This window comes from Neolamprologus multifasciatus, chromosome 16 (genome assembly GCF_963576455.1).
Source record: "Neolamprologus multifasciatus chromosome 16, fNeoMul1.2, whole genome shotgun sequence".
In the NCBI taxonomy this organism is placed as follows: Eukaryota; Metazoa; Chordata; class Actinopteri; order Cichliformes; family Cichlidae; genus Neolamprologus; species Neolamprologus multifasciatus.
In genome coordinates, this window is record NC_140454.1 from 21,790,111 (window position 1) to 21,815,681 (window position 25,571).

The 25,571-nt window shown below is 40.2% G+C and overlaps 3 protein-coding genes across 17 annotated transcripts in view; 2 read left to right on the top strand and 1 right to left on the bottom strand.

Moving 5' to 3' along the window:
- LOC146500810 (hyccin 2) overlaps nt 1-9,542 on the bottom strand; it is a 51,640-nt gene extending 42,098 nt beyond the window's left edge. Inside the window, exon 1 of one of the 5 annotated variants that reach the window (XM_085135686.1) lies at nt 9,291-9,542. The gene's annotated coding sequence lies outside the window, so the exon portion shown is untranslated. The other 4 variants (XM_085135689.1, XM_085135690.1, XM_085135691.1 and 1 more) reach the window with 4 other exon arrangements.
- Nucleotides 9,543-12,045: 2,503 nt separating this feature from the next.
- On the top strand, nt 12,046-19,147 carry LOC146500811 (CASP8 and FADD-like apoptosis regulator). Of its 2 annotated transcripts, none has more exons than XM_085136523.1 (10): nt 12,046-12,397; nt 12,499-12,845; nt 12,928-13,033; nt 13,281-13,416; nt 14,939-14,994; nt 15,090-15,114; nt 15,294-15,337; nt 15,441-15,519; nt 16,366-16,867; nt 16,960-19,147. In XM_085136523.1, the coding sequence occupies exons 2-10, from the start codon at nt 12,559-12,561 to the stop codon at nt 17,087-17,089; spliced, it is 1,365 nt and encodes a 454-aa protein (XP_084992649.1). In that variant the 5' UTR covers nt 12,046-12,397; nt 12,499-12,558; the 3' UTR covers nt 17,090-19,147. The 2 variants fall into 2 exon arrangements, with proteins under 2 accessions (XP_084992649.1, XP_084992648.1); XM_085136522.1 differs by having other exon boundaries at nt 12,053-12,397; nt 15,291-15,337.
- A 1,390-nt stretch (nt 19,148-20,537) lies between these two features.
- LOC146500812 (disco-interacting protein 2 homolog A-like) overlaps nt 20,538-25,571 on the top strand; it is an 87,784-nt gene continuing 82,750 nt past the window's right edge. For 8 of the 10 annotated variants that reach the window (XM_085136509.1, XM_085136510.1, XM_085136511.1 and 5 more), the window contains exon 1: nt 20,539-21,101. In XM_085136509.1, coding sequence (XP_084992635.1) covers nt 20,978-21,101 — 124 coding nt within the window. In that variant the 5' untranslated portion in view covers nt 20,539-20,977. Of the gene's footprint in view, nt 21,102-25,571 lie in introns of all 10 variants that reach the window. The other 2 variants (XM_085136507.1, XM_085136508.1) reach the window with 1 other exon arrangement.

Below are 25,571 nucleotides of genomic sequence, written 5' to 3' on the forward strand. Positions count from 1 at the left end.
AGGGTATCAGTTTTAAAAATCCACATCACCTTGTTCTTGAGTTATCGCATTCACAAATTCGGGTGTCTATGCTGTCTGCCCACCCACCCAGCCCACCTGCACTGGTGAGTTCCACTGTAACATCTAAGGAAAAGCATTCAGCACAAACCATCTTACTAGGCCCATGTTGGCATATAGCACATTGAAAAGAGTGTTGGGCCAAAGCTATGCAGCCTTGGTTATCATCTGCCCACAGATTACATTTTGCTCCATGCAACTTTGTCCTCATCCCTAAATGAAATTCAAGTTGACATGTCACTGTTTTGACACATTGCACATACAAGTGCAAAGGGTCCAAATGAGACTCCCAGGAAGTGATTTAAAAAAAAATGCAACCAAGTTCAGCCCATCTCTACCAAGAAGACTATCTTGAAGCCACTTCTAAATAAGCTCCACATCATATCTCCAAAAAAGATCTCAGATAAGGTTTGCAGGAAGCTCAAGTCCACCACTCACAGCTCGATCTTCACCACAACAGGATCCACAACACTGCAGACTGTCTTAATCTGTCAATCTCCCTCATGCATCTTCCCGTGATACTTGCGTCAGTACATCCAGGTCTTGTGAAAAAGACCCTAAAATAGTTGAGTTCCTCCACTTGAGGCCCACCCACTTCACACTCAGAAGCATACAGCTTCAATGCAAGCTATAGGTCATCATTCAATGATGTTAACAGAACCATATCATCTGCAAAAGAGAGTAGAGATCTTGATTGTACCAGGTCCTTGGGCTTTTGTGGGCTTTTGCCCAGTCAGTCTACATGTGTTTTATTGAACAGGAAAATGCATGTAAACCACATTCTGGGGTATCCTATTGGGAGGCATGGTCACATTACCAGTAATAACTCAGACATGTTCCTCAGCAGAGTTTGACTCCACCAGGGCTGCCTCTTTTAATATAATAATAATGGTTAAATGGCCAACCTATTATTATTTTTAACATTTAACTACAAAGAAGATCGATGTCTATTATCTATTAATGGATAGATATAACTTCAAAGCTACTTTGCAAAGCTGCTTAGGACTAGGCACCACTGTGCTCCAATGCATGAACACAAGCTACGTGTTAACATTACTCTGCACCACACAAATGCCTACTGTGCTGCATTACATTTACAAGTGTAAAACAGGAGCCAGGAGGTGGAGGAGAGTGCTTTTCTCAGTCACAAGTTCCCTGACATTTTAAATAAAGACACATGACCACTAATCCCACTACTGGCAGTGTTTTCACGGCGTGTGTGTGTGTTATACATTTAATGTCACTCTAGTGAAATAGAGGAAAGCGCTCTACTGCTGTTTAAGCCGCTCAGTCTTTTTAACAATGAGCAACTCTGAGCTTTCATGACATGCCAAGACCACTGGACTGCCCACAGGCTGAGACCGCAACCCGAGGATTTGGATCAGAGAACTTAGTCCCTGAACTTCCTTCCACCCCAGTCATACAGTATGATCGAGAACAATGTGGACCGCATTTTGGCTCCATTCATATCACTGCAGCAGACTCAAAGAAATTACATCAGCTGCGCATGGCACTGCTCTATGAAATCTGCAAGGGACTGTAGCCAAGTTAATAAGCATTAGCCTCAAAGATCTGGTCATTCTCTTGCTCAGTTACTTTAGGGCCTACACATCTTAAAACAATCAGAATAAGTAAACCAATTTTACTGCATTTCAGAGTTTCTCTAGATGTATATTTCATGGGCAAGGTTTATATAAACCCTCTAGAAAACATCACAAGCCTCCACATTCTTCCTTATCGTTTCCATCATATCACAACAACAAATAACTGCCAATAATTCAAAGGCTCCTGGAATCAAACAAGCTTTGGCATCTGCTCAACTTCAGACAGGCGCCGAGTCGTGACCGGCAAGCAAAGCAGGAGAGCGGAAAGCTGACCAAAGGGAAGGTAAAGCCCAGCAGAGAACAGGAACTTCTAAGAATATGATGGCCCAACATTAGTGGCCCTTGTCACCTCTCGGTCTCTACAACAGAGGAGGGGGAATTGGTCAATTCCGAAGCAGAAACGTTTGCAAGCTCCCCCTTCTTAAGGATTTGCTGATTTCTGCTTTACTGTTAACTGATGACTGCACCTGCAGTTTCTGCTTGCTGACAAAGTGTTATTTGTTTATGAGAAATGGAGCAACCAGACTAAACTGGAGATCACACTTAGTTGAATCAGTGCTAGAGCTAACACCACTAAGCCAGCTGTCTGCAGATGTAAGGATAATGCCTGATGTGAAGAAACAAACCCAGGGTGGTAAATTAGTGGGTGGAGGTTTCTGCTCTACTTGTGCTAAAACTTATTATTAAACTAGATGCCCCTCTATACGTAGTTAAATGTCTACCAATTTAAAGGTAGACATTATGGGCTCCAGAAAACCCCAACAGTTGATCAAATAATTAGGGATCCAAATATTCAACTGTTTGGATATTGTGTTTTTGTGTAAATATTATGTTTTCAACTTCTGGATTGGGTACATGACATCTCTCTCACCTCTCAGAAGGGATGATCACCTTCAGGTCACCTAACTGTTTCTAATTAGTGACTTTGTCATCATCTATTAGCGACCTGTCAAACCTATTTAGTAAAATCTTGCCACAAAAGTGCCTAGGAAAAAAATCTTTAGACAATATTGCTTTGCTACTCGCACTGCTATCCTGCTGGGTTCCCTCTCTCCACAGCTACAGCTGCACCCACATGGAGGCAGTGCATGTCATGTCATGAAAAAAGGTTAAGATGTATCCTATTGCTTCCAACTTTGACTCTCACTGATCATTCCATCCATCTTCTTCCACTTATCCAATTCAGGGTCATGGTAGAGCCTATCCCAGCTGTCACAGAGCAAGAAGCAGGCTACACCCTGGACAGCTCGCCAGTCTATTCAAGGGCTAACACGGAGACAAAACAACCCTTCACACTTGCAATCACACCTTTTGACAAGTCACAATCACCAATTAACCTAACATGCAGTCATATCTCTGGACTGTGGGAGGAAGCCGGAGTACTTTGAGAGAACCCACACAGGGAGAAGGAGAACATGCAAATTCACGTTAACTACTTTAATTCAGAGTCTAGCCATAACCTCACAGATGTGAAACCGAAATTCAAAAATTCCTCCACAATAATGAGATAGTTGCTGCAGGACAATGATATAACTGCAAAAAGACACAGGCACTGTGTCTTAACCTTGCTTTTATATATGACTATACCAAGACAACAACCAGTTGGCAACCAGTTGCGTCAAGTCCTCAATTGCAAAGAAACGTTGCAGATGAGTTATGCTCACTGGAGCAGACGGAGATCGACTGCAACGTGCAAGCAACCTGTCTGTTAAACCAGACAATTATAACATTTGCCAATCCATCTGTGAGTGATTGCAGTTAGTATGAGTTGGGCCAGGATTCTCTGTAGACAGGTTGCCTCCCACTAAGCGACCTTTGCAATTACCTTAAAAGCAATCGAGGTTGAAGGTGTTTCATGCTCAGTCTGTCAGAGATCAATTAGCTGCTGCAAGTACTTCGAATCGGTCACCAAATGTGCACAAGGAGGGGGTTGCGGTCTTATTTTAATTCTAGTGTGACTGAGCCATTAGCAACATTTCTACTTCTTCGGTTTGCCATTTAATGTCAATGTCAATTTTTAAAGTATGAAAAATACAACTTTCATTATGCACTAAAAGCCTTGTTTGTTTTCTCAATTTGCCATTAACAGTGTATAAGAGAGGTTTGAGCATGGTTGATAAATACCTGCCGGTAATTACCTATTTGCTGTGCCTGAGTATAGCGGCGGCTTAAAATTTAACTTGATCTAACGGCACAACTTTATCAACAGAGGTATGCAAACATAGCAGTCAGTGACAGAAATGCACTAAAGCAGGTGAAAGCTTGTGACACACTAGTATCAACCAGTCTTACTGTACAAAAGAACGAAGATAAAGCCTGTTATTGTCTCACATGGGAACAGACAACTTCCCTTGGGGGATAGTACAGTTAATCTTACACAATCAAAACATTCACACAGACTCGGCAAACAAAAAAGCAAATACTGCCAGCAAGCACCACCTAAATATAAACAGGGACGGCTTTAAATGTTTCTGCTTCAAGCACATGTAAACGTCTGTCACATCATATCAGACAGGTTTGACACAGGTGTTTAATAAAGAGCTGGTACAGTGATGTGTTCTCCTTTTGTATCATATTTGATGCAGTGTCCACAAGCACTGGTTATTAAATGTTCTGTGCAAACAGTATGTTTAACAGTTCCTATATATGTCAACTATATCTGTGTTTTAGAGGCTTTGGGTATTTTCCTCATACACTTTTGTACAACTGACAATTTAGAAGTGATGGCTGCTTTTTTAAGATGCAATTCATAAGTAAAACAACTACGGCCTCAATAACACAGGCTTAGAGACCAGTCTGTGAACCCCTAGGGAAAAATGTGTTCTCTGACTGAATCACATGTAATTTATGGCAGTCACTGGGTGAAATTGGTTGCAAAGGGGCATACAGTGTGGAGCCTAAAACATTTTTCTTAGTGACTCAGGGATGGGGGATACGTCACTGAATGGTCTCAATACCTGTGTGACTTAAGCATAAACAAGCATTAATGTGTCAGTAAGTCAATGAATGAATTGACAGAAAATGACTCAACAACCACCTTAATATGAAATTTATCATATTAGCAGATATTAGTGGCTATGATATTACACTGGATAGTAGGGCTGGGCGATATGGCCTAAAATTCATATCGCGATATAATTTGAAGCATGTGCGGTAACGATATATACTTTTCTTCTGTATAACGTATTTTCCACACTATAAAGCACACTTAAAATCCTTTAATTTTCTCAAAAATCGAGAGTGTGCCTAATGTATTAATTCTGGTTGTGCTTACTGACCTTGAACCGATTTTGGCGTGCAGAAATCTGTTAAAAAATGTTTTAGTACAACTTTGGTAAGCTGGATTGCTTGATGGATTGTCAGAGCATTACGGCTGCCGTAGTGAGGAGCTTCGCGGAGTAATCTGGGTCCAAAACTCCGTCCCCTTCAAGTCCCAAAGTCAAACGAACACTGAGAGTTAAAAACAGTCTAAATTCTTTCATCTTTAATAAAATCATCAGCGTTGCTGCTTTACCAGGTGTAACAATTAAGTTTAACATCCAGGCATCCATGAAAACAGAAGTTATTAAATTTAACGGAGTTAGAAGTTAACAGGAAGTTAGCTCGCTAGTTTCCACCTAAACATGACATACCATGTTCTGACTGAGAGATTTTTGAAACTAATTAAAACATACAGCTCTGCTACCACTTCCAAAATAATGAAGACAGAAAACTAAACAGCAGTGGCGTTTGTAGTGTTACTTAAGTTGGACTACCTGGTATATAATGTTGTGCTACGTGATTGCTAGCAACACAGCTATGTTAGCATAACATTAGCACAGTGATGAACGCCAACTTTTTTCCACTCGATAACGTGTTAACGTGAGGGATTCTGGTGGTCAGGGACAAATGCAATCGCATAGCAAGATGCTATACACGGGCAAAACTTCAGTCAGGAGAACAACTAAGATCATTCATCTGCAATACGAGGTTAGTTATTAATATACTGCAACATAGAGCAGCTGCGAGAGAATTCAACATTAAAGAATCAATGTTACGGAAGTGGAGGAAGCGCAGTTTTTGGCTTTCCCCATATTTCAAAAGTGCTTCATCTCTTTGCTATGACTCTCTGCATAATTAGCAGATGATAATTGTTGTAGCCACTGCGATGCTTTCGACCAAAACAGGCACAGCTTGATGACATCATCAACATGCGCTATCGCGATAGAGCGGTATAGTCAAAATCTCTATCGTTGGCCAAATTTATATCGTTTATATCGTATATCGTTTATATCGCCCACCCCTACTGGATAGCTCAGCATATTTAGATTTTTACATCAGACACCCTTCCTGATTTATGGCCTTTTCAAGTGATTCATATCTACTCCCACGACATAACCAGCGATCTTTTGCTTGTTAGGTGAGTGTGTAAACCCATACACAATGTATCCATTTAGATCAAATAAATAAAATGTATCTTTGGGTTTTGGATATTTGCTCACCTTCTGAATACACATTAAGATGTTCAAAACTACAGTTTGGCTTTCACGATACGACAAAAAGCTGTAATTATGCGACAATGTTTAACAGTGCAACGATATATGTTGGCTATATAAATGCTATTACTTTCTGCTTTATTTGTAACAAAAAAAAAAATACTATTTTGAACATTACAGCAACCATTAGGTTCATATAGATGAAAGTTTCTAACATATGTCAAGGAATGTTTTGCAGTGTTTTTAATCACATATTGTAAGATCTATTTAACACACATTTACAATATTCTCTTATATTTTAAACACTAAGTAAATAATCTGCAGGTAAAAAATATTGTTATAGCGATATATGCATTATGGTTAAATTCTGTGCTGATGCCAATGTTAACATTTTGTTAATTTTGTTGTTTCTGTGTAATTTATTTCCTCTTTTGTACAAAAGAAACAAAGAAGCCTTCATTAAGATTAACTGTAAAGTTAACATCAGTAACATTTAGGCATCACAAAACCGATGTGAAACACGTGGCCGTGATTATACATCAGTGGATCCCTACAAATACTGGTAGGAGTAGTTCAGCACAAACATCATGCTTCTCGGCCTCTCATGAACTCATGTTGGAGAGATTCACTGTACATCATGGAGACAGCCAACACACTGACAGAGCTCATACCTGGCAGCGCAGTGAATCAACCACCCCGCGGCTCTCTCTGCATGCCAACCACATATCCAGCTGACTCAAGACCGCACACAACATGATAAAACGGACTCTGTTGAAGACTTTAAAGTATGCGTAGAAACCAATTTAAATGTTAAATAATAGCCAACAAAAACAAAAAGGCTCTAATCTGAAATCCCCACATATTCAGAATCTACAGGGAGGAATTGTGAGGTTTCTTGTCTGCTTGTGGACTCATAGTGACAACAACAAACATGGTGATGCAGCTCTTCTCTGCTGGAAGGAAAGGAAGGGCAGGGGGCTGCCTGCCTGTGTGATCCTCTGGCGCTGTGGGTGAGTACAATGGAAAATAGTGCCCATTGCTAATCCATGGCAGGCTAATTACAGCTTTGATCCCCTAAGCGTGTGCATCACTGTTGGTGGGTGGGAAGGAGGCAACACACTACTGGGCTCAATACCGTTATGGCAAAACTTGTTTTGGCTCAAAGATGTCTCCATTTACTCACAAACGGTGCAGAGGTGGAACCAATGTGCTGTCAAATCTTATATACACTATATTAATACAAAGGTCATAAGAGTCCTTAAACCATCAGCCAATAGTTTTATGAGCATACAATCCTTCATCGAGCAAATCCACCAGCTTCACAATATGATCCAAAGTCACCGACAAGGTTACCATTTACTCCACTGAGCAGCACATGAAACCCAACTCCTGGAGACATGAGACACAGATTAAGTGGGTAACTGGAGTTTCTGTCTAAAATAGGCCGCAGCTCTGATGATAGCCTAGTCCCAAAACACATGGTGGTGGAAATACAGCAAGGGAGGAGGAGGACAGAGGAGGATGAAGGCTGAGGATGAGCAGCAGATAACTTGGAATTATCTAGAGCTTGAGCTCCACACCTTTGCTCATTATGCCATTAATGTAATGGTGGCTTATTAGCCTAGACCAATATCACTCCATGCAGTATCCTTTTAATTTACTGTTTGCTGTCTTGAGCCACAGCAAAATGTTAGTATGGAAGGAGGAATGTAAAAAGTAAGACACAAACATGCTTAGCTTTATGATCACTTTGAAAAACCTCCACCACCTCCGGTTCATAACCTGTGCTGTTTTAAAGGAGGTTTTTGTGGGTTTTCAAGTGGCTTGCATTAGTTATCCCACTATGAATCAGGATCCCCTTCCCCATCTCAATGATGGTCATTTGATGTGTATTAATAAAGCATATTTAAATGTTATTATTTAATGTCGGTGCAGTCACACTAATACTGCTCGGTTGACACTCAATTCCAAGGCACTTGGGTCAAAGCATACAAATAGACCTCAGCACCCAGTTTAGAAACTACTTATCTGGAGTGATACAAAGCTCAGTAAGTATTATTTTTGTTTGTTTGTTTTTCCTTTTCTTTTTTTTCTTTTTTTAAATCCAGCCTTACTTTAGTTTCAGTAATTTTTCCTCATGATCAGCTTATCAGTCATCTATTAAACAGCTTCAACAGCCCTAACCTCCATGAATGATGCTATAATCAATAAAGTTTGATTAACTTATTGACTGATTAATTGATTGAGCAGCAGAGGCATGCATTAGGTGAATTAGCACAGCATTGTTTAAGTTATTTGTTCATACTTAAGCCATTCCAGCATATAACTATAGGAATGCATCTATGACGGGACCTGAAATCACCTTGAAGCTACAGCAAGTTTAAGGTTATTATGGTATAAAAGCTTAAAACACACACATAAACAGACTGGCCATGCTAGCGTGTTTCTACACATGGGTTATTTATTCAGAAGCAACGAATCCGCCTAAAAAAAGTTATAAATGCAGTCGAGAGTTTTAAACCTGGGACTTCCTCTTGTTTGTTTTTTTTTTCCTTTGGTTTGTTTTTTATATCAATATCATAATAAAACCGTTTGTTAAAAAAATATGCTGCAACGTATTGTGCGATTCAACTACGTATAAATTTATGTTTGTATAAATTGCGGTGGATACGTGTAGTTGGTGGGGTAATGTCACAACACAATCACTGTTTAACCTTAAACACTGAGGACACCGTGCAGTCCTAACGGTCACGCAGCTATGTTAGCCAGGTAGTTAACTGCTAGCAAACGGTTGCTCCGACACTGCCACGAAGCCTGAACCTGTACGCCAACGTTAGCTACCTTAGCTCGGCTCAAATGCCGTTAGCACGCCTGTTACAGTCAGCAGCTGTTGGACATCCTCGTTTTTCCATCAGTCGTGACCAGGCCGGGGCTGCTGACTGCTGCCAGCCTGGCTCCAGCCCAGAGCAATCTGCTGTGTGGTCCTTTTCCTAAAAGACACCCCGCAGACGTTGAAGCCTCCTTGCCGCGGTTTTACATCCACATCAACACAACAACTGTGCTGTGATGTTCCAACTCAGCAGCAGCAGCAGCAGCCCCGGTCTGCGACTACCTGGAAAATCCTTCCTCTTGTAATAGTAAATTAAATACTCACTCAAACTGAAGCTGGTTATAGTGATGCTACACAGTGGCTCTTTTGGGGAACCAGGAACCGTGTTTGGTCAGAGCGGTCACCTAGGTCGTGTGTCTTCCCTTCTTCAAATGGTCCCTCGCTCCGCCAGCAGTACCTCCGTATGATCTCTCCACACTGCAATGATGGTGCTGAGGCACAGCGAGACACGATTGGCCAGGCTGAGCGGAACTCAGTGAGCTTTGGTAAGCAGAAATCTCCGGCGACCTGCAGGGGGAGTAGCAGTGGTGCGTTCAAGCCCGTTGGAAAAGTTACAATCAATAGTTTAACACGCTCATATTGCCACAGATAGCCGTTATTTATTTTTATTTTTTTATGTGTATGATTATCCCTTCAGAGTCTGAAACCCACCATAAGCCACTGAATCTGTTTAAGAAAGAAAAGATAAAAAGATTAAGATAAGACTTTAATATCCCGTTGTTACAGCAGTTAAAAAATTAAACCGAAAAAATATATGAGATGTGATATCTTAAATAGCTGAATGGTATGCAGCTCAGTAAAACAATACAGCATATATCTAGAGAAGGTAAGACTATTGTGAAATCAGAATAAATACAGCTTAATAAATGTAGTAAAACCAGCATAGCAAATACATAACTTAAACAAATATTCAGAGCTTTGCTGTTTAATTTTTAATGAAGAATAATTTAAATTACATTAAATTAACTTGAAATTGTTACAATTTAAACATAATGTTACCAGACAATGTATGAATAATAAAGGGACTTATTACAGCATATTTGCCTCTAACACAGATTTGCCTCTGTGCAACAGGGCAAGCATGACTGTTTTGTTCCACAGTATGAGGGTCTACCTACCCCTTGCTGCAACACTCAGTGGGTGAAAGGTGTTAGACAGGAAGCTGTTTCTAAAGAGTTTCTTTTTGCAGAGTTCAGTCAGGCTTCTGGTTGAACCTCGAGAGATTTTACAGACAGAGAAGCAGGATTATCATCCGTAGTGGTTCAGTGTTTAACGTGAGGCTCAAATCTCTCAGCACACAACTATCCCAGCATGACACAGCATGATACACACAACATCCAAAGAATGAACTAATGCCACTTTGTTGTGGAAAATGCAGTCATAGGCGTTCAAACGGGCAAAAATATTATTTGCTAAGGGAAAAAGTCAGGTTATTGCAAATTATGATCCAGTTAAGTGATACATTTATCTTTTTTCCAGCTTGTATGAGAAATTTATTTTCTCTCTGGTAAAAACAAAGAAACAAAGAAACAATAAAACAAAATTTAAAAAAAATCTATTGCAATGACAAATTCATATAGCACATTTAATTGTATGTAAAAATCAAAATGCTTAACATAGAAGCAAAAACATTTTACAGAGAGTTAAACACAGTTAAATTTAGGCCTGTGAGAAAAAACAAGGTTTTGATTAGACAGAGTTGTAACTGACCTCAGCACCACAGCTATGCCTGATTTAGACTTCCGCGGGAAATCTGCAACATAACTTACAATGTAACCTCGAAATGTCCTTTAACCCTTCGCAGCAACCTTCTAAATAACATGAGGTGCACCTCCCAAGACATGTAACCCTACGTTGGGGTCGATGCAGCCGACAACGAGTGAGTGGCGTGTGGAAGGTTGCAGCTGACAGGGGGTTTCGTCATAAGTTAGACTGTAAACTTTTCGCAGAAGTCAACCTTAACTGAAAACACCCTCACCGCATTTAGATCTAATTTTGTAACTGATGAACTAGGTTCTCTGTGAACCATATTCGTGTCTTGATTATTCCATATTTTTTCAGTGCTTTTTAAAAAATCTGCAGACAGTATATTTTCTTTAGTGGCAGATGTCGAAAATTTTTACATGTGTAGGCACGGTGGCACATACCTCTTCAGTGAAGTATGTAAACAAAAAAAGTACGTCAAAAAAAGAATATATATATATATATATATATATATATATATATATATATATATATATATATATATATATATATATATAACTATACTAAATGCGGTGAGGGTGTTTTCAGTTAAGGTTGACTTCTGCGAAAAGTTTACAGTCTAACTTATGACGAAACCCCCTGTCAGCTGCAACCTTCCACACGCCACTCACTCGTTGTCGGCTGCATCGACCCCAACGTAGGGTTACATGTCTTGGGAGGTGCACCTCATGTTATTTAGAAGGTTGCTGCGAAGGGTTAAAGGACATTTCGAGGTTACATTGTAAGTTATGATGCAGATTTCCCGCGGAAGTCTAAATCAGGCATAGTTTTGAAGTAGAAAATCTCACACCGTGCAAAGGTTTTGCAAGGTGCAAAACGTCCTACCCTAAGTAGATTTCTGCTGTCACAGAGTAATTCCAGCACAAATTTAAGTAGGTATGACGGTCTGCCACTTAACTTTGCCCATCACATTATGCTTGTAGCTCATAATTATAAAGCCAGGACGGTTTGGCACTTCATTTTACCCGTCAAAGTATGTTTCTAGCTCTTATTAACAAAGGTAGGATGATTTGGCACTTAATGTTAGCCGTTAAAGTATGTTTCTAGCTCTTATTAACAAAGGTAGGATGGTTCGCCAGTAAATTTTAGCTGTGAAAATATGCTTCTAGCTGAGATTAACAAAGGTAGGACGATTTACCACTAAATTTTAGCTGTTAGTATGCTTGTAGGTCACACTCACAAAGGTAAGATTGTTTGGCACTTAATTTTACCCGTCAGAGTATTTTTCTGGCTAATATTCACAAAAGTAGGACGGTTCGCTAATTAATTTCGTGTTGTGCGCATGCGCAGAAACAACGGGTAGGATGGTTTGTCAGGTAGGATGGATTCCCAGAACACCTCTCGTGCTTTCGCCATGACTTCATTTGTGGGTGTGGTCTGCTATTTTTCTTTGCTTTCGCTTTCCGTTCGTGCGTTGCGCAGTTTTTGTAAAAGGACAGAATCAGGAATTACATATATGGTATTGCTTGTTAAGCGGATCCTCGCTGGTTTCATATTACGTTGGGGAGTATTTGGTAAATCCCCTTCCTCGCGTTTTTAAGCGGTGCGTCATTTCTATACTTTTCCTTCTTCTGCTTTGCTACGTGTTTGTTGCAGGACTCTTTTCGGTAAGGTCTCTCTATAATTTAATAACTATCCATTAGCAATGGCTTATTATATTTTCACGACTTTTTGTGGATCTTAACATTGTGATTATTGTGACCCACAGGCCTCGACTATAATTCTTTTTTAAGGGCTCATCTCCTCTTAAAGTTTTACCAAAGTCCACATGGCTGTTCCGGATCAATTTCAGCTACTTGCTATAAATGAAATCGCGGAAGCTCTCAGCAGCAATGAACGCAGTAGGCTCTTCTATTTATGTGAAAGCTTGGACACGGACCACAGTGTGGCTTGTATGAAGGAGATGCTCAGATCAAAAGTGACGCAGCATCAAAACGCTCACCTGTTTCTGGCAGAGCTCATGTGGCGTTTGGGGCGTTTGGATATCCTAAGGAAGGTGTGTAAAGTCAACAGGGATGACTTGGAGAGGACCAGACAAATGGTCCCACGTTTTAGGTAAGACATCCTTTAAGATGAGCTGATGAATCGTAAAGATTTGAAGAATTTAAGTTAACAGTGTTTGTTCCACTTCCTGCAGAGTATTGATGACAGAACTAAGTGAGGAGCTGGACACTGAAGATTTGGACAGTATTAAATTCCTGTTAAGCTGCAAATTATCTCGTGAAAAGCTTGAGAAGACAAAGGTAAAAACAACAACAAAAACCCCTAAATGAATGAGACATGATTTTGTTTTCACTCATTTTCAAATTTATGTGGGTGGGAATTTATTACTAACAACATTAACATTGTAATTTTAATGTAATTTAAATTATTATTAACATGGTGCAGTCAATGATGGGACCCCCCCCCCCCCCCAAAAAAAAAGAAGTAATTAATTAATTTAAAAAAAACAAAATTTTAGACATTTTTGCCATTTCTTTTGTGTTACAGAGTTTTCTGGATATCATTGTTGAACTTGAAAAGCTGGATTCAGTCTCACCAGAAAGACTTGACGTCGTAGAGGACTGCTTGACAAACATTGGCAGGATCGATCTAGTCAAAAAACTGACCACTTACAAGAATTCAGGTTAGTCTGTGTTTCCCTTTTCGCTTTATATACTGAAGGGCTTAAAATAGCATCACCACGAGAAAGGTTTGTAACAGTTATGCAGTGAGAAATGGGAAACACTTCCCTACTAGTTACACAGAACTGGGTTAAGTTTTATGTTCCTCATCAGTATAGCATACCCGAAACTATCGATACTCACAATCACTCATAATTAATGCAAATATCTATTTCAGTATTTCAGAAACTGCTGATCTACTTGGATTTTCCCACGCCACCATCTCTAGGGTTTACAGAAAACGATACAAAAACAAGAACTTATCCAGTGGGCGAAAATGCCATGTTGATGTCAGAGGTCAGAGGACAAGGGTCAGACTGCTTCAAGCTGATAGGAAGGCAACAGTAACCCAAATAACTACTCGTTACAACCGAGGTACCCAGATGAGCTCTGAATGCGCAACATGTTGAAGCTTGAAGGAGATGGGCAACAGCAGCAGAACACCACACCAGGTTCACTTTCTGATGGTTCAGATGGTAGGGTCAAAATTTGGCTTAAATAATAAAAAAGCATGGATTTGGATCAATTGTGCTTTGCATTAATGGTTCGTGCTGTTGTTGTTGGTGGTGTAATGGTGTGGGAGATATTTTATTGGCACCACAGCCTTCCTGAGTATTGTTGCGGATCATGTCCATCCCTTTATGACCACAGTGTGCCCATCTTCTGATGGCTGCTTCCAACAGGATAACGCGCCACATGACAAAGCTCGCATCGTCTCATACTGGTTTCTTGAACACGACGATGAGTTCACTGCAATCAAATGGGCCCCACAGTCACCAGATCTCAGTCTGATAGAGCACCTCTGGGATGTGGTTGAACGGGAGATTTTCCACATTGATGTTTAGCAGCAAAGTGTGATGCTATCACGTTGTCATGGACCAAAATCTCTGAGGAATGTTTTTCCTTCACCTTGTTGAATCTATGCCAATGAGAAGAATGGAGGCAGTTCTGAAAGCAAAAAGGCATCGTATCCAGTATTAGCAAGATGTACCTAATGATGTGGCTGGTGAGTGTAGTAAGCAAAGAATAGGGAGTTTATTACATTTTCCATACTAAAAACTCAGTATTAAGGGTAAACACCTTTTTTTAGTTTGTGACGACCTGTTCTGAATGTAGCCTTCCTTTGGCCCTTGTTCACCTGGGACTGGCACCCTAGACTCAAAACTGGATAAACAGCTAAGAACATGAATGGATGGATGGACTTTTTATGTGACTGTGCTCTGTTATAATGTTCAACAACTTTGATGCAAAAGTTAAAAGATTATGATCATGAAAAAATGACATCCAAATGCATTTCAGTTTTATTTAACCCCTGCAACCACAACAGTAGGGTAGATTCAATTTTCAGTACTAATTTAATGCTGTTTATTTAATGTGTTGGCTTGTTTCAAATGTAATAGGACCATTTATCTTTAAACAGCGACAACAATAGAACAGCAAACACTGTTGAGACATTATGTATGTATATATGCCTGTCTTTTACAGCTGGGGCACCTGAACAGCAGCGAAATTTGTCTCTGCAGCAACCCCGTAGAATTTCTGTGAGTGAGACACTTTGCAGATGTTAGTTCACATTTCCCATAATGTTTTCTCCACTAAAACCATAAAAATATCTCCTCTTTCGTTTCCTCTACAGCATGTTACACAAGAGCGCCGCATTGGTAAGTCTAGCAAAATACCACAGATGTGTAGCCTAAGACTATATTTTTAATCAAAATACCTTTTCATCCCCATGAGACTGATATCTAGTCTCACAGGGGCTTTACAGCTGGAAACCCCCTGTTGGCCCTGGTGTTTACTTTCTTCTTCTGTTAACCATAACACTCTTTGTTTGCAGTAGGAGTGAGCCCACGATCAGGTGCTTGCCTGGAGCCAAGCTCCGAGGTGAGGATTCCCCTCCTTCTCTGAGTATTTTGATTATATTTTCAAGTGCTGAATGACTCAATTGCATTTATGACATTTCCCCACAATCTCATTTGAATTTCAGAGTCAGCCAGATTGCTATAAATTTAACACTAATCCCAGAGGACACTGTGTGATCATAGACTGCGTGGGTAATGATGGAGGTGAGACACAAAGCACTTTGTACTTTTCTACTTAAACAGAAGTACCAAAATCACAGTGTAGAAATACTTAATTAGAGGTATAGTCGTGTAATTATTATCCTGCTGGGGGAGAAAAATAAAAGGATGATGACCAGATGCTGTAGTAGGTTTTAAAGCTGATGCATCATTGTGTACGCTAGATAAACCTACAGTTATACGTTTATCTGGAGTTAGATGTATTATTGGGTAGTTTCCAAACAAGGGACCAGCCCCATCCTAGAAAAATTCTTAATGGGAGAAGAACAAGAAAACTATTGTGCTACTCAGATTTGTATTTCTTTGGGAATTTCTTTTACGTATGCAGCTTTTGTGAAAAGGGAAGCTCATTTTACTTATTTGTGGTTTATTAACAGTTGTCAAAATGTAGCTATTTTAGAAGGCAGAGGGAATTCAAAGGCTGTGAGCTTCTGAAAGAAAGAGCAGTGTGTTGTATTTTATAAGCTTAACGTGTGTGTTTTATTGTAGCAGTATAATTATAAAAAGTCTGTTATAACTACAGCTGAAACATAAATTTAGTGTAATTCAAAAACAAACAGTGTAGCACAGTAGCTCAAATTTAATTAAAAGTGCCTTACAGCTGCATATAACTGCGTAACAGGGGTAAAGGTACTGCTTGCATGTTGCAAGTTTTTGCTGTTAAAATGTGCATTTTAATCATTGTATTAAGATCATAAATGTTCACTTACCCTTTCAGTAGTTTTGGTTGCCACTGATCTGTGTTTTAAAAATGTAAAGCTACATTTGTCTTTTTAAATTATTGTCAAGGTGAATCTTAAATTCTCGTTTCATCTTTGCTCACTCCTTCAGAAAAATTGGAACAAACATTTAAGGCACTTCACTTCAGCGTGGATCTCCACCAGTATCTGAGTTCTGATGAGGTGTTTTCAGCTCTCGAAAGTATTCTCGATAATATGGAGAAACTCAGAAATGATAGCTTTGTGTGCTGCATCATTAGCCGTGGCACAGAAAGTCAACTTTTGGGCACAGATTTGACTGGCAATGGATTTTCTATCAACGAAGTCAGGCGTCTTTTCAATGCTAACAGATGCCCGTTGTTGGCGGGCAAGCCCAAACTTTTCTTCATCCAGAGATACAACGTATCTAAGTTGTCCCTGCGCCCCAGGGTGAACCCGGACGATGGGCACCTCGAGACAGATGGCTGTGATGGGGCTGTCACAGCAGCTATTCCTATGGATGCAGATGTGTTCTGGAGTCACTGCTGGACAGATGAGTGTCTGCTGGAAGAAGAGGAACATAGCTCTGTGTATGTGAAGGCTCTGACAAATGCTTTAAACAAAGCCCAAAACAGGTATAAACACTATTTAACTTTACCCCATCATCATAGAAGTTTTCTTATAAGTTTCTTATAAGCTAAACTGTTCTTTGTTTGTGCTCTTACAGGAAAATTAAGATTGATGATATTCAAATGGAGGTGAACAACGTCGTCTTTGAAAACAGCAGAAGTAATCCTCAAGCCAGCTACCACCTTGATGTAAAACACACCCTGAGGAGAGATCTGTACTTACAATAAAGAATTTATTTACTATTCATTTGCTAAACACCGTGAAGTATCTGGCACCAGTACTGGTGTTACAGATAGGCCTTAGAGTCACTGTGCCTCCTCAGCTGAATTGTGCTGATACCCTTATGTAACTATATGTTAAATTCAGTTAGTGTGGGGATGAAAAAGTTAAACAGCCACACTATTAATTAGTTAAGGCAGCTCAAACTCAAGTTAATTATTTGCTTAGCAGTAACTTAGTGCTTTTGCAGCACTGAGGAGGCCACCGACTTTGGAGCGGAGGCACCTGTTCAGGTCCTGCTTCCTTGTGATAAAAAAAATAGGACATTCATCAGCTTGCGCAGCTAAACTATACTTGTGGACTTCTTAATCTTTGAACGCAGGTGTCTCCATCCCAATGCCCCGGGTCCCCATAATCATGCACCTAGCCGTGAAGTCTGCCTTTACAAACATTTGTGAAAAAATGGGCCATTCTAAAGAGCTCACCAAGTGCAGTGCTGCAATATGATACCACTGCCAGTGAAAGTTCTTGGCTCCTAGATATTCAACAGTCATCTGTAAGTGGTACGATTGGAAATGAAATTTTTAGGGACCAAAGCAGCTAAGCCATGCAGCGGCAGATCGGCTAAAGTCGTAGAGTGCAGTCGGGCTGAGGTATATAGTGCGTTAGAGTCACTACCACGCTGTTGACTCATTAACTGCAGAGCTCATCGGGAATTAACGTCACAAACATAGCAGACATAGTTTGCTTTGAGTACACGATCAATTGCACATAAATGACAGCATGAAGGCTTCTCTGTCTTTTTATTTCTGTTTTTCACTTTGTTCTATTTCATTTTTTTTATGTACCAATGAGTCAAATGGCCCTCAATCAAGTTTGTTGCCCTTCCAGTTGTATACTACGGCTGACAGTGTCGGACACACAAGTATTGATGCAGCTCAGAACTTGGTCAAGAAGAACGTTTTTATTGCGTATATAGTGACACCTAATGGTCATATGTAGTCACGACATGTTATAGTTGGAGGTAAAAACTGAAAACTTTAAATGTGTATTTATTGTTATTATTAACTTTAATTTTCACACAGCGTGTTGGTGCATGTTCAATAATATATGTTGTGTTTCAACAGATTTATAATTTTAGCAGATAAATCAACTACAACAGTTCCCAACCTTAACTCCACAGGCAGCGACATTTTAAAACGTAAAGGTTTACCAAACAGGACACCCAGTTATCCGGACTGTGATGAAAGTTACAGTGCATTGGGGGAAAGCAAAAAAAAAGTAGGCTTAAATCTTAAAGATGACTTGCAATATTTATTTATACTCCACGCTGCACATTTGTAGCATTTTTTTTGTCTTGTTGAAAACAATCTGAACTAATTTGTACTTTAAATTATTATTTTTAAAATGTATGCAGAAACCTTGAAAACTTTGCTTAATGAAGGAAACACTATCATGCTTTTTTTAAGTACTTATATATATTTATGTATATGTAAATAGACATTCCCTCTAATTCATGTTATAATTTTGGAATTTAACCCACTACTGTAGTTTGTTTTTGTCACCATGTAAGTACATTACAGTTTTTTGTTTGTTTTAAAATATGTATCTATGTTAGTGTGCTGCAGTGCAATTGGAAGGATGCTAACATAGTTGATACAAAATTGAACATTTCATACAAAGATTTTTGTATGAATTGAAATGTTACATTTAACATCCATAAGCTATTTTTTGCCTTTAATAAAAGTTAGTTGTGTTGTATTTAATATTGCATCTGAAAAAATATGTTTGCATAGTCTATATGTGTTTTTTACTTTTATTTTTAACATTTTCTATCATATTATGACATGTTGTATTACAACAAGGTTAAAAGAAAAATTTAAATAATGATTGGTACAATGGTTAGATTTGAGCATCACTTGACGTTTTAGAAGTGCAACTCACCGAGGCCATGTAGTATTTTATTTCCCAAGAAAAGCAATGACATCACATGTTATGTAAATGTAAATGCCCATGCCTCCACTTTGAACAAAGAGTTTTGCAAATAAAATAGTCTACAAATCCAACCTTAAAGATCCCTCATAACGCTTTTTAAAAATTCTGCGCACAATTGCCATCAATGTGAAATTAACACGTAATTATTTCTCTTTGTGACATATGTTGACCTCTTTCTCACAGACACTGTGGTACTGTCCACTTTAGAAACCTGCTGGGAGCATCAAAGTTGGATCCACTGGTCTCAGTAGCGTTGACAGGCACTACTGCAAGAAAATCACAAACCATGTGCAGCTGCACCCTGCAGATTCTGTCTTCCAATATCAGTTATGCTACATGTAAAAAATGAAAGTATACATAAATGTAGTGAAATATGGCGTGGTTCTTTAAAGGCGAAGTACAGCAGTAGGAAGTGAAGCTCTGGAAGCAGGACTAGGTTTGGTGATGCTGACCTCTCCAGGCTTCCAGCCTTGAGTGCTGCCATATGAACTTTGTTTACTGGAATAGTATGAAAAACACTATGAAGCAATGATGAAATATTTTCTAGTTTAACAAACTATTTTTTTAAAAAATTAATTAAATATACTTTGAATGTCTATATGTGAATGTACAGAGGTATTTAAAGGTAAATGCACATATATGCACACAGGCACACAAAGAGAAAGACTACATACATAAATGTTGTAGTATAAATATAAAACACTGGAACACAGATTATTTAGTTAAGGCAGGTGTGTCTGTGAGTGTAATGGTGTCTGTGGCTGTGGTACAGGTATGTATAGGACAGGTGAATATATGTATATATGTATAACTGTATATCTTTGTTGTATGCATATGAATGTGCAGGCATGAATGCACCTGTATGCGTATAGGAGCCATTGGCTGGCCATTTAAAAATGAGAGGAATGTTGCTGTCATAAAAAAGGAAGGAGAGATAAAATCATATAAGGTTATACTTCTTCCTGCTTCCTTTAGAGCCTAAAATGTCAGTTGGTTATACACAGACGAATAATATACTGTGTGTTTTGTTTTATTAAATCTCCACATCTATCTATATGTTACCTTATAATGCTTTATATGCCTTATAATATAATGCTTCTATAGCTGAAAGCCCACTTGAACCGCCAGTGATTTATTTCAAGAATTCCACTCCAGCTTCCACTTTTAGCTCAGTGCATTTCTAAGTGTAACATTTACATTTCTTTCAGCAATTGAACTTTAATCTTTAAGCGCAGACACTTAAATCAAAACTTCAGGTCCCTTCAGCACGTGTTCCACCTCTTCACAAAGCTTCATCAAAATTAGCTGTTTTTTATGCATGAAAAGGAAAGACAACGTACGGAAATGAAACACTGTACAAAAGAAATCCAGTAAAGGACATAATGTGTGCCACGAAACCGCTGGGTGACAGCAGGAGGCAGGCGAGCACAAACTTGCACCGTGCAAGCGCACGAGTGGGGGCCTCGTGAACGCGCACGGTTGGGGCTGCTGTTGCTATGATGCAATGGCGACTGCGCCGTGGGAAGCGAGCGAGGAGTTGAATGAGTTCCCTCCACAGTTGAGGACAGGCAGCCGCCGACAGTGCCGAGGAGGGACAGACTAGAGGCTGGGAGACGCTGGCAAGGCCCTGTCCCAACACTCTACATGGAAACACGAATCCAGGTGTGTCTGCTAGCCCCGCAGCTAGCCGTGTCATGACGTTTGGAGACATTTCTCACACATCTGTGCGACGTAGCAGCCACACGGGAGAGGAGGCACCAACACCCTATTTGTTCTGAGCCTGAACCAAGTGAGGTGAGGAGGGGCTGTTGTTGTTTCATTGATAATCTTCTGGGCTTGGTCGCATTGTCCTCTCCTCACCGGGCACCAGTGGATCCGTTCGCCCTTCGTGCTGGACCACCATGGCTGAGAGGAGCTCCACCGGGCTGCTGACGATGATGTTAGAGCCCACGCCGGCTCTCGCTATGACCCTGCCTGCTGAGGTCCGGGAGAAGCTGGCGGAGCTGGAACTGGAGCTGTCGGAGGGTAAGTTGCCAACAACATGTACACAAACTAGCACAGCGAGTGGCCCGGAGCGCGCTTTACGCATTATCCACGCGTGTGACAGCAATCAGAACCACCGCCCTTTTTATCTGGGTTTTGTACTCGTGTTTGAAAATATGCCAGCATCACCAGAAAATACAATCCAAGGAATCTTGCATCAAACTGAACTTCTGCCTTAGTTTGGCTGGTGACTACTGCTCAGGGACGGGTCACATTAAACAGCGTTTTGTTTCCCTAATAATGAAGGCAGTGCCGAAGTTTTTAAATACCACACAGTTACGACTCCAAGTATTTGATCGGGTGGCTCTGTCCTAACAGATGCACCGACACACCCATGATACTGATATGTGAGAGCATAACACCAAAGGGTCTGAGGAAAGATTTGAAAAGGTGTAGAAAAAGTAAGTTACAGAGTCAGAGGCCTCACTTAACACCCTGACCCTAACAAGCTGGCCAATTTATTCAAATATGTGCCAATAAGTGTAATGAAGGGGAAAAGTAAGCATGTGGGTGATTTTGTTTTGTGGATATTGCTCCTTGTTCATTTGCTTGTTTGTTTTATTACTGTGCTTAAGTCGCACTTTGTAGGCGTGTCTTCTGTTTGACGCTATATTAGTTCTTAATTATAAACCCAAGCAAAGGAAAAGTTAGAACAAGCTAAAATCTCATTATTTGCTCAATTATTTTGGTTTTATGTTTTACTTTTAGGTGATTTTTTTTTAGGAATCTTTTTTGTTTTTTAATCTTTTAGACCAATCATGATGGTTTTCGTTCTTTGTTGGTTGCTTGCACATACTTATAAAAGTTAAGGTTTCTGCAGCACAGACTGTAACAGTTATAATAGTCTCCAATAAGATGGTAGTAATGTGTTTTTATTGGTGGTTATGTCCATAAAAATGTAATTTCACTACTAGTGAAGCGAGTTAAAGAAATTTTAAATGTTGCAGCTTGATATTTGTAAACAGCTCCTAAACTTCCTCATATTTGGTGATCATTACACAGAAGTATTGGCACGTAGCTCAGCACAGAGTAAATAAAGATGGGCTTATATTCATGTGCAGTGCTTTTGATGAAAAAGACTCTTGTTCTCACCAACAGTTTCCATTGTGTCCTGTTAATTCAATGAGACTCATTGTTGAACTCCACTTCTTTATTTCTCACGTGGCGAAATTAGCCGAGCTGCAGCAAAGTCTGACTAATTAATGACCTACTTCAAGTCTGATTAGATTTGGAATTTGACCCCAGGGTGGGACCTCTTTTCCCATCAACTCTAGAGAAGATGTTAACTCTACAAACTTGAAAAAAAAAAATAGCGTGAAGTAAAAGAAAACCCACTGATCAGAAAGTCAAATGTCAAAATCTGGACAAAGTCTTCTCTTCCTGTGTGTCGTGCAACAGCATCACGCCGGGTTCAGGAGTACACCCGAGGTGCATGCTTTGATAAGCACATTAACTGCGACCCAAACCCTCTAATGGGATAGACATGTTTTCAGGAGCAGCCACCAAACTAATCTATATCTGTCCAGTTTCCTCTTCCTGCTCGCCAAATGTCACATCCTGCCATGTTGAAGCTCTGATAGCTCTATCTCCTCTAGCTTCTCTTCCACTGATACACGCTGTTGTCTCTCCCGCTGCCCCCACCCGCTCGGTCTCACTTTCTCTCCTCACCTCTGTATTTTCTCTATTTTCTCTCACATCAAAGAAAAGGGAATGTCATTTATTTTCCCCTTCTCTCTGCATATCCCTGTGTGCTGCTGTGAACTTTTCACCTTGTGATGTTGCTCCTCAGTCACCTCCCCTCTTCCATCCTGGCCCAGGGCTCAGTAAATGACTCATTTTATGAGAAGTAGATGAGAACTTGAGAGTCGTACAGGTTTTCTATCCTGTTCATTGAGCTTTTCTCTCTGCGACTTCACATGAGGCACGTCTATGTCTGTTGGAGAGATGCATCTTGATGTTTTGTTTTGGTTTTTTTTTTTTACCATGCACGAGAGTGCCAACAGTTGTGTGTGTCTTTGTGAGGGAGAGGGAGCACTAGCATTGTATAATTCATGAAGCTGAATAGATGCGTCATGTATGTTTTCTTAAGCAGTTTGTCTGCAGCTAGCTGTTGGGATAGCATGAGATGATATTCCAGTGTCAGCAGCTTAGGCCTGCTGATGTGTGAAATAAACAATCTGTGCACTCTGATTGGGCTTATAATAAAAACTGTTTTCTCCAGAGATGCATTGTTTCTTGTATTTTCAAATCTTGTATTTGGATCACAGTGACTGTGTTCAGAAATGCTTGATTTCACTCTGCTGGTGTCCTCAGCCGATTTTGTTTTTCATGGAAAATGTCGCCTAAGTAACTCTTTCTCTGTCCCTTTAATATTGCGAATATGCAGCGTACTTCAGCGATGTTTCCTTATTCAAAAGGCCCATATATTTTAATAATTGGAAAATGCTCTGCAGTGCAGACTTGAGGCTTCTCCGCTGGAGCAGGATAAGTGAGCACACTGACTTACTTAAACTCTGAATAAAATGTGAAAGTGGTTTAAAGTCAGCAAAAGTGCGATTCTTAGCATTCCTCCATAAAATTTATGACTAAACCAGTGACATTCAAAGCTAAAAGCATCTCCAGCAATATAGCTACTGGTAGCCAGATCCATGCTGGTTGCTGCTATTTCTGCTCTTTCTCACATGTAGACCTCAGACAGATACACGGGAGTCACATCTGGATATTTTCCACAGTTGTTCTATCCCAAGTGTGGCAACAGCAGGAAATAGTCTGATCTTGACGTGTTTTTGAGGGAGCTTCCCAGTTAGAGTGCAGGGGAGGCACCATACACGGCGCCCTCACGCTTGCTGTCTATATAACAGAACGCTTACCCCCTCCTTTCTCATGTGGGCTCTTTTGCCTATCACAGAATTTGTTGCAGCGAGAGTTCAGCTAACGTGTTCTCTGATAAGTTCAGGCTTCGTTGCGTGTGTGAAAACGGCTCTACAGAGATAAGCGTGGTGTCATCAGACTTTCCAACTTTCATCCAACTTGCAGTACGAAGCTGATTGAGAAACTGTGTTTTGTTTTTGGCCTTCAGTCTTTATGTAGGCTGGCTTCGTGAGACACGTAGCTTTTTCAAAAGTGCTGCTTCTCCTCCCACCAAATTCTACACATCATTAAAACAGACCTGTGTTGTTTCTCCGCTGACCTGGATGCAGATCAGTGGCCAAGAGATGGGGCTGAAAGGAGGGCAAGAAGACGAATGATCCCCATTATCTCCTGCAGGGAGGAAAGAGGGAGAAAGACGTGTCTGCTGAGTAATTCATAGGCTCACTCCATCATTCCCTGCTTTTCTGCCCTCCTCCTCTCTTTGCTCTCTAAACCCTCTGATTACGAAGTCTTTTTTAGTCCAGTGCTTGCTGGTGTTTGCTGGGAAACTGCCAAACTCTTGGTTGGTCATTGTGCTTTCCTTGCCTGCTCCCTTTCAGTAAACATTTACAGACGTGCATGGCAAGTTTTGCTGGTAGTTTAAATGTCGTCTTGCTTCTTTTATAAGTGTTTAGACTCATTGAAACCTTTGTAGAAGTTTTGAGGTATTTGGAAGATCCAGCAGCACAAGTGTGGCTAATGCTTTCTGCAAACACAATTTAAAAAAAAGTCTGTTTATCACAGTTACGCAAGCCATGGTTTTCTTTTAATTTGTTCTACTTTTTACCTATATTGTAGTTTCAGTCGCTGTCCTGACCCAATTAGCCCTGAAGATCATTAATGATTAATGATTTATCCAGTCATTTAGATAAGAGGAAACTTTAGTCTCGCAGGTAAAGAGGTGATCAGGCACTACCCTGTCAAGTAGTAAAGAAGTAATGAGATGGTGACAATTAAGCTCACACTTGCCTGTCAACCTCTGGCACACGCAAAGGCTTGCTGGTGTAATGACGAGTCGTTTGCATCTAATCGCTGCTAATGGATAAAAACCTTTACTTTGTCACCATTCCCTCCCTCAAAATATACCTTAATGAAAGGCTGCCCAATTAATCAATTTCAATTTTGCCTCTCTACAGTCTCATTTTTACCTGACAATTCTGCCACTTGTGCTGCAGAGCGGGGATGCACTGCGTCAAAAACAAGCAGCAGTAAATTCTCCCTAAACAGTAATGGCAAGACCGCATTACAGCACTTGACAGAGTGGAAACGGCCAGAGAGGACAGAGACGAAACAAATGTGTCTGCGATGGAGAACAAAACGAGCCACAGAAAGTTGCTGTTGTGAGAGATTTTTCCAATTTCCCAGAGGATTGTAGCCGTCAAAAGCACACATTGTAACTACACTGAGATACACGTTCGAAGGAAACTAGCTGAGAGTTGGTCAGCTGGGACGGGCTCCAGCCTTCGTCTGCAACTCTCACTTGGATAAGTGGTTAAGGAAATGGACGGATGGATTACAGTTATGGCTTCTGGCATTTATGAA

Excerpts from the sequence above, each read along its gene's own strand:
- LOC146500811 (XM_085136522.1), top strand. The coding sequence starts at position 12,559 with ATGGCTGTTCCGGATCAATTTCAGCTACTTGCTATAAATGAAATCGCG. Across the intron at positions 13,417-14,938 it reads GACCACTTACAAGAATTCAG|CTGGGGCACCTGAACAGCAG; the intron begins GTTAGTCTGTGT and ends TGTCTTTTACAG. Across the intron at positions 15,115-15,290 it reads TACACAAGAGCGCCGCATTG|TAGGAGTGAGCCCACGATCA; the intron begins GTAAGTCTAGCA and ends CTTTGTTTGCAG.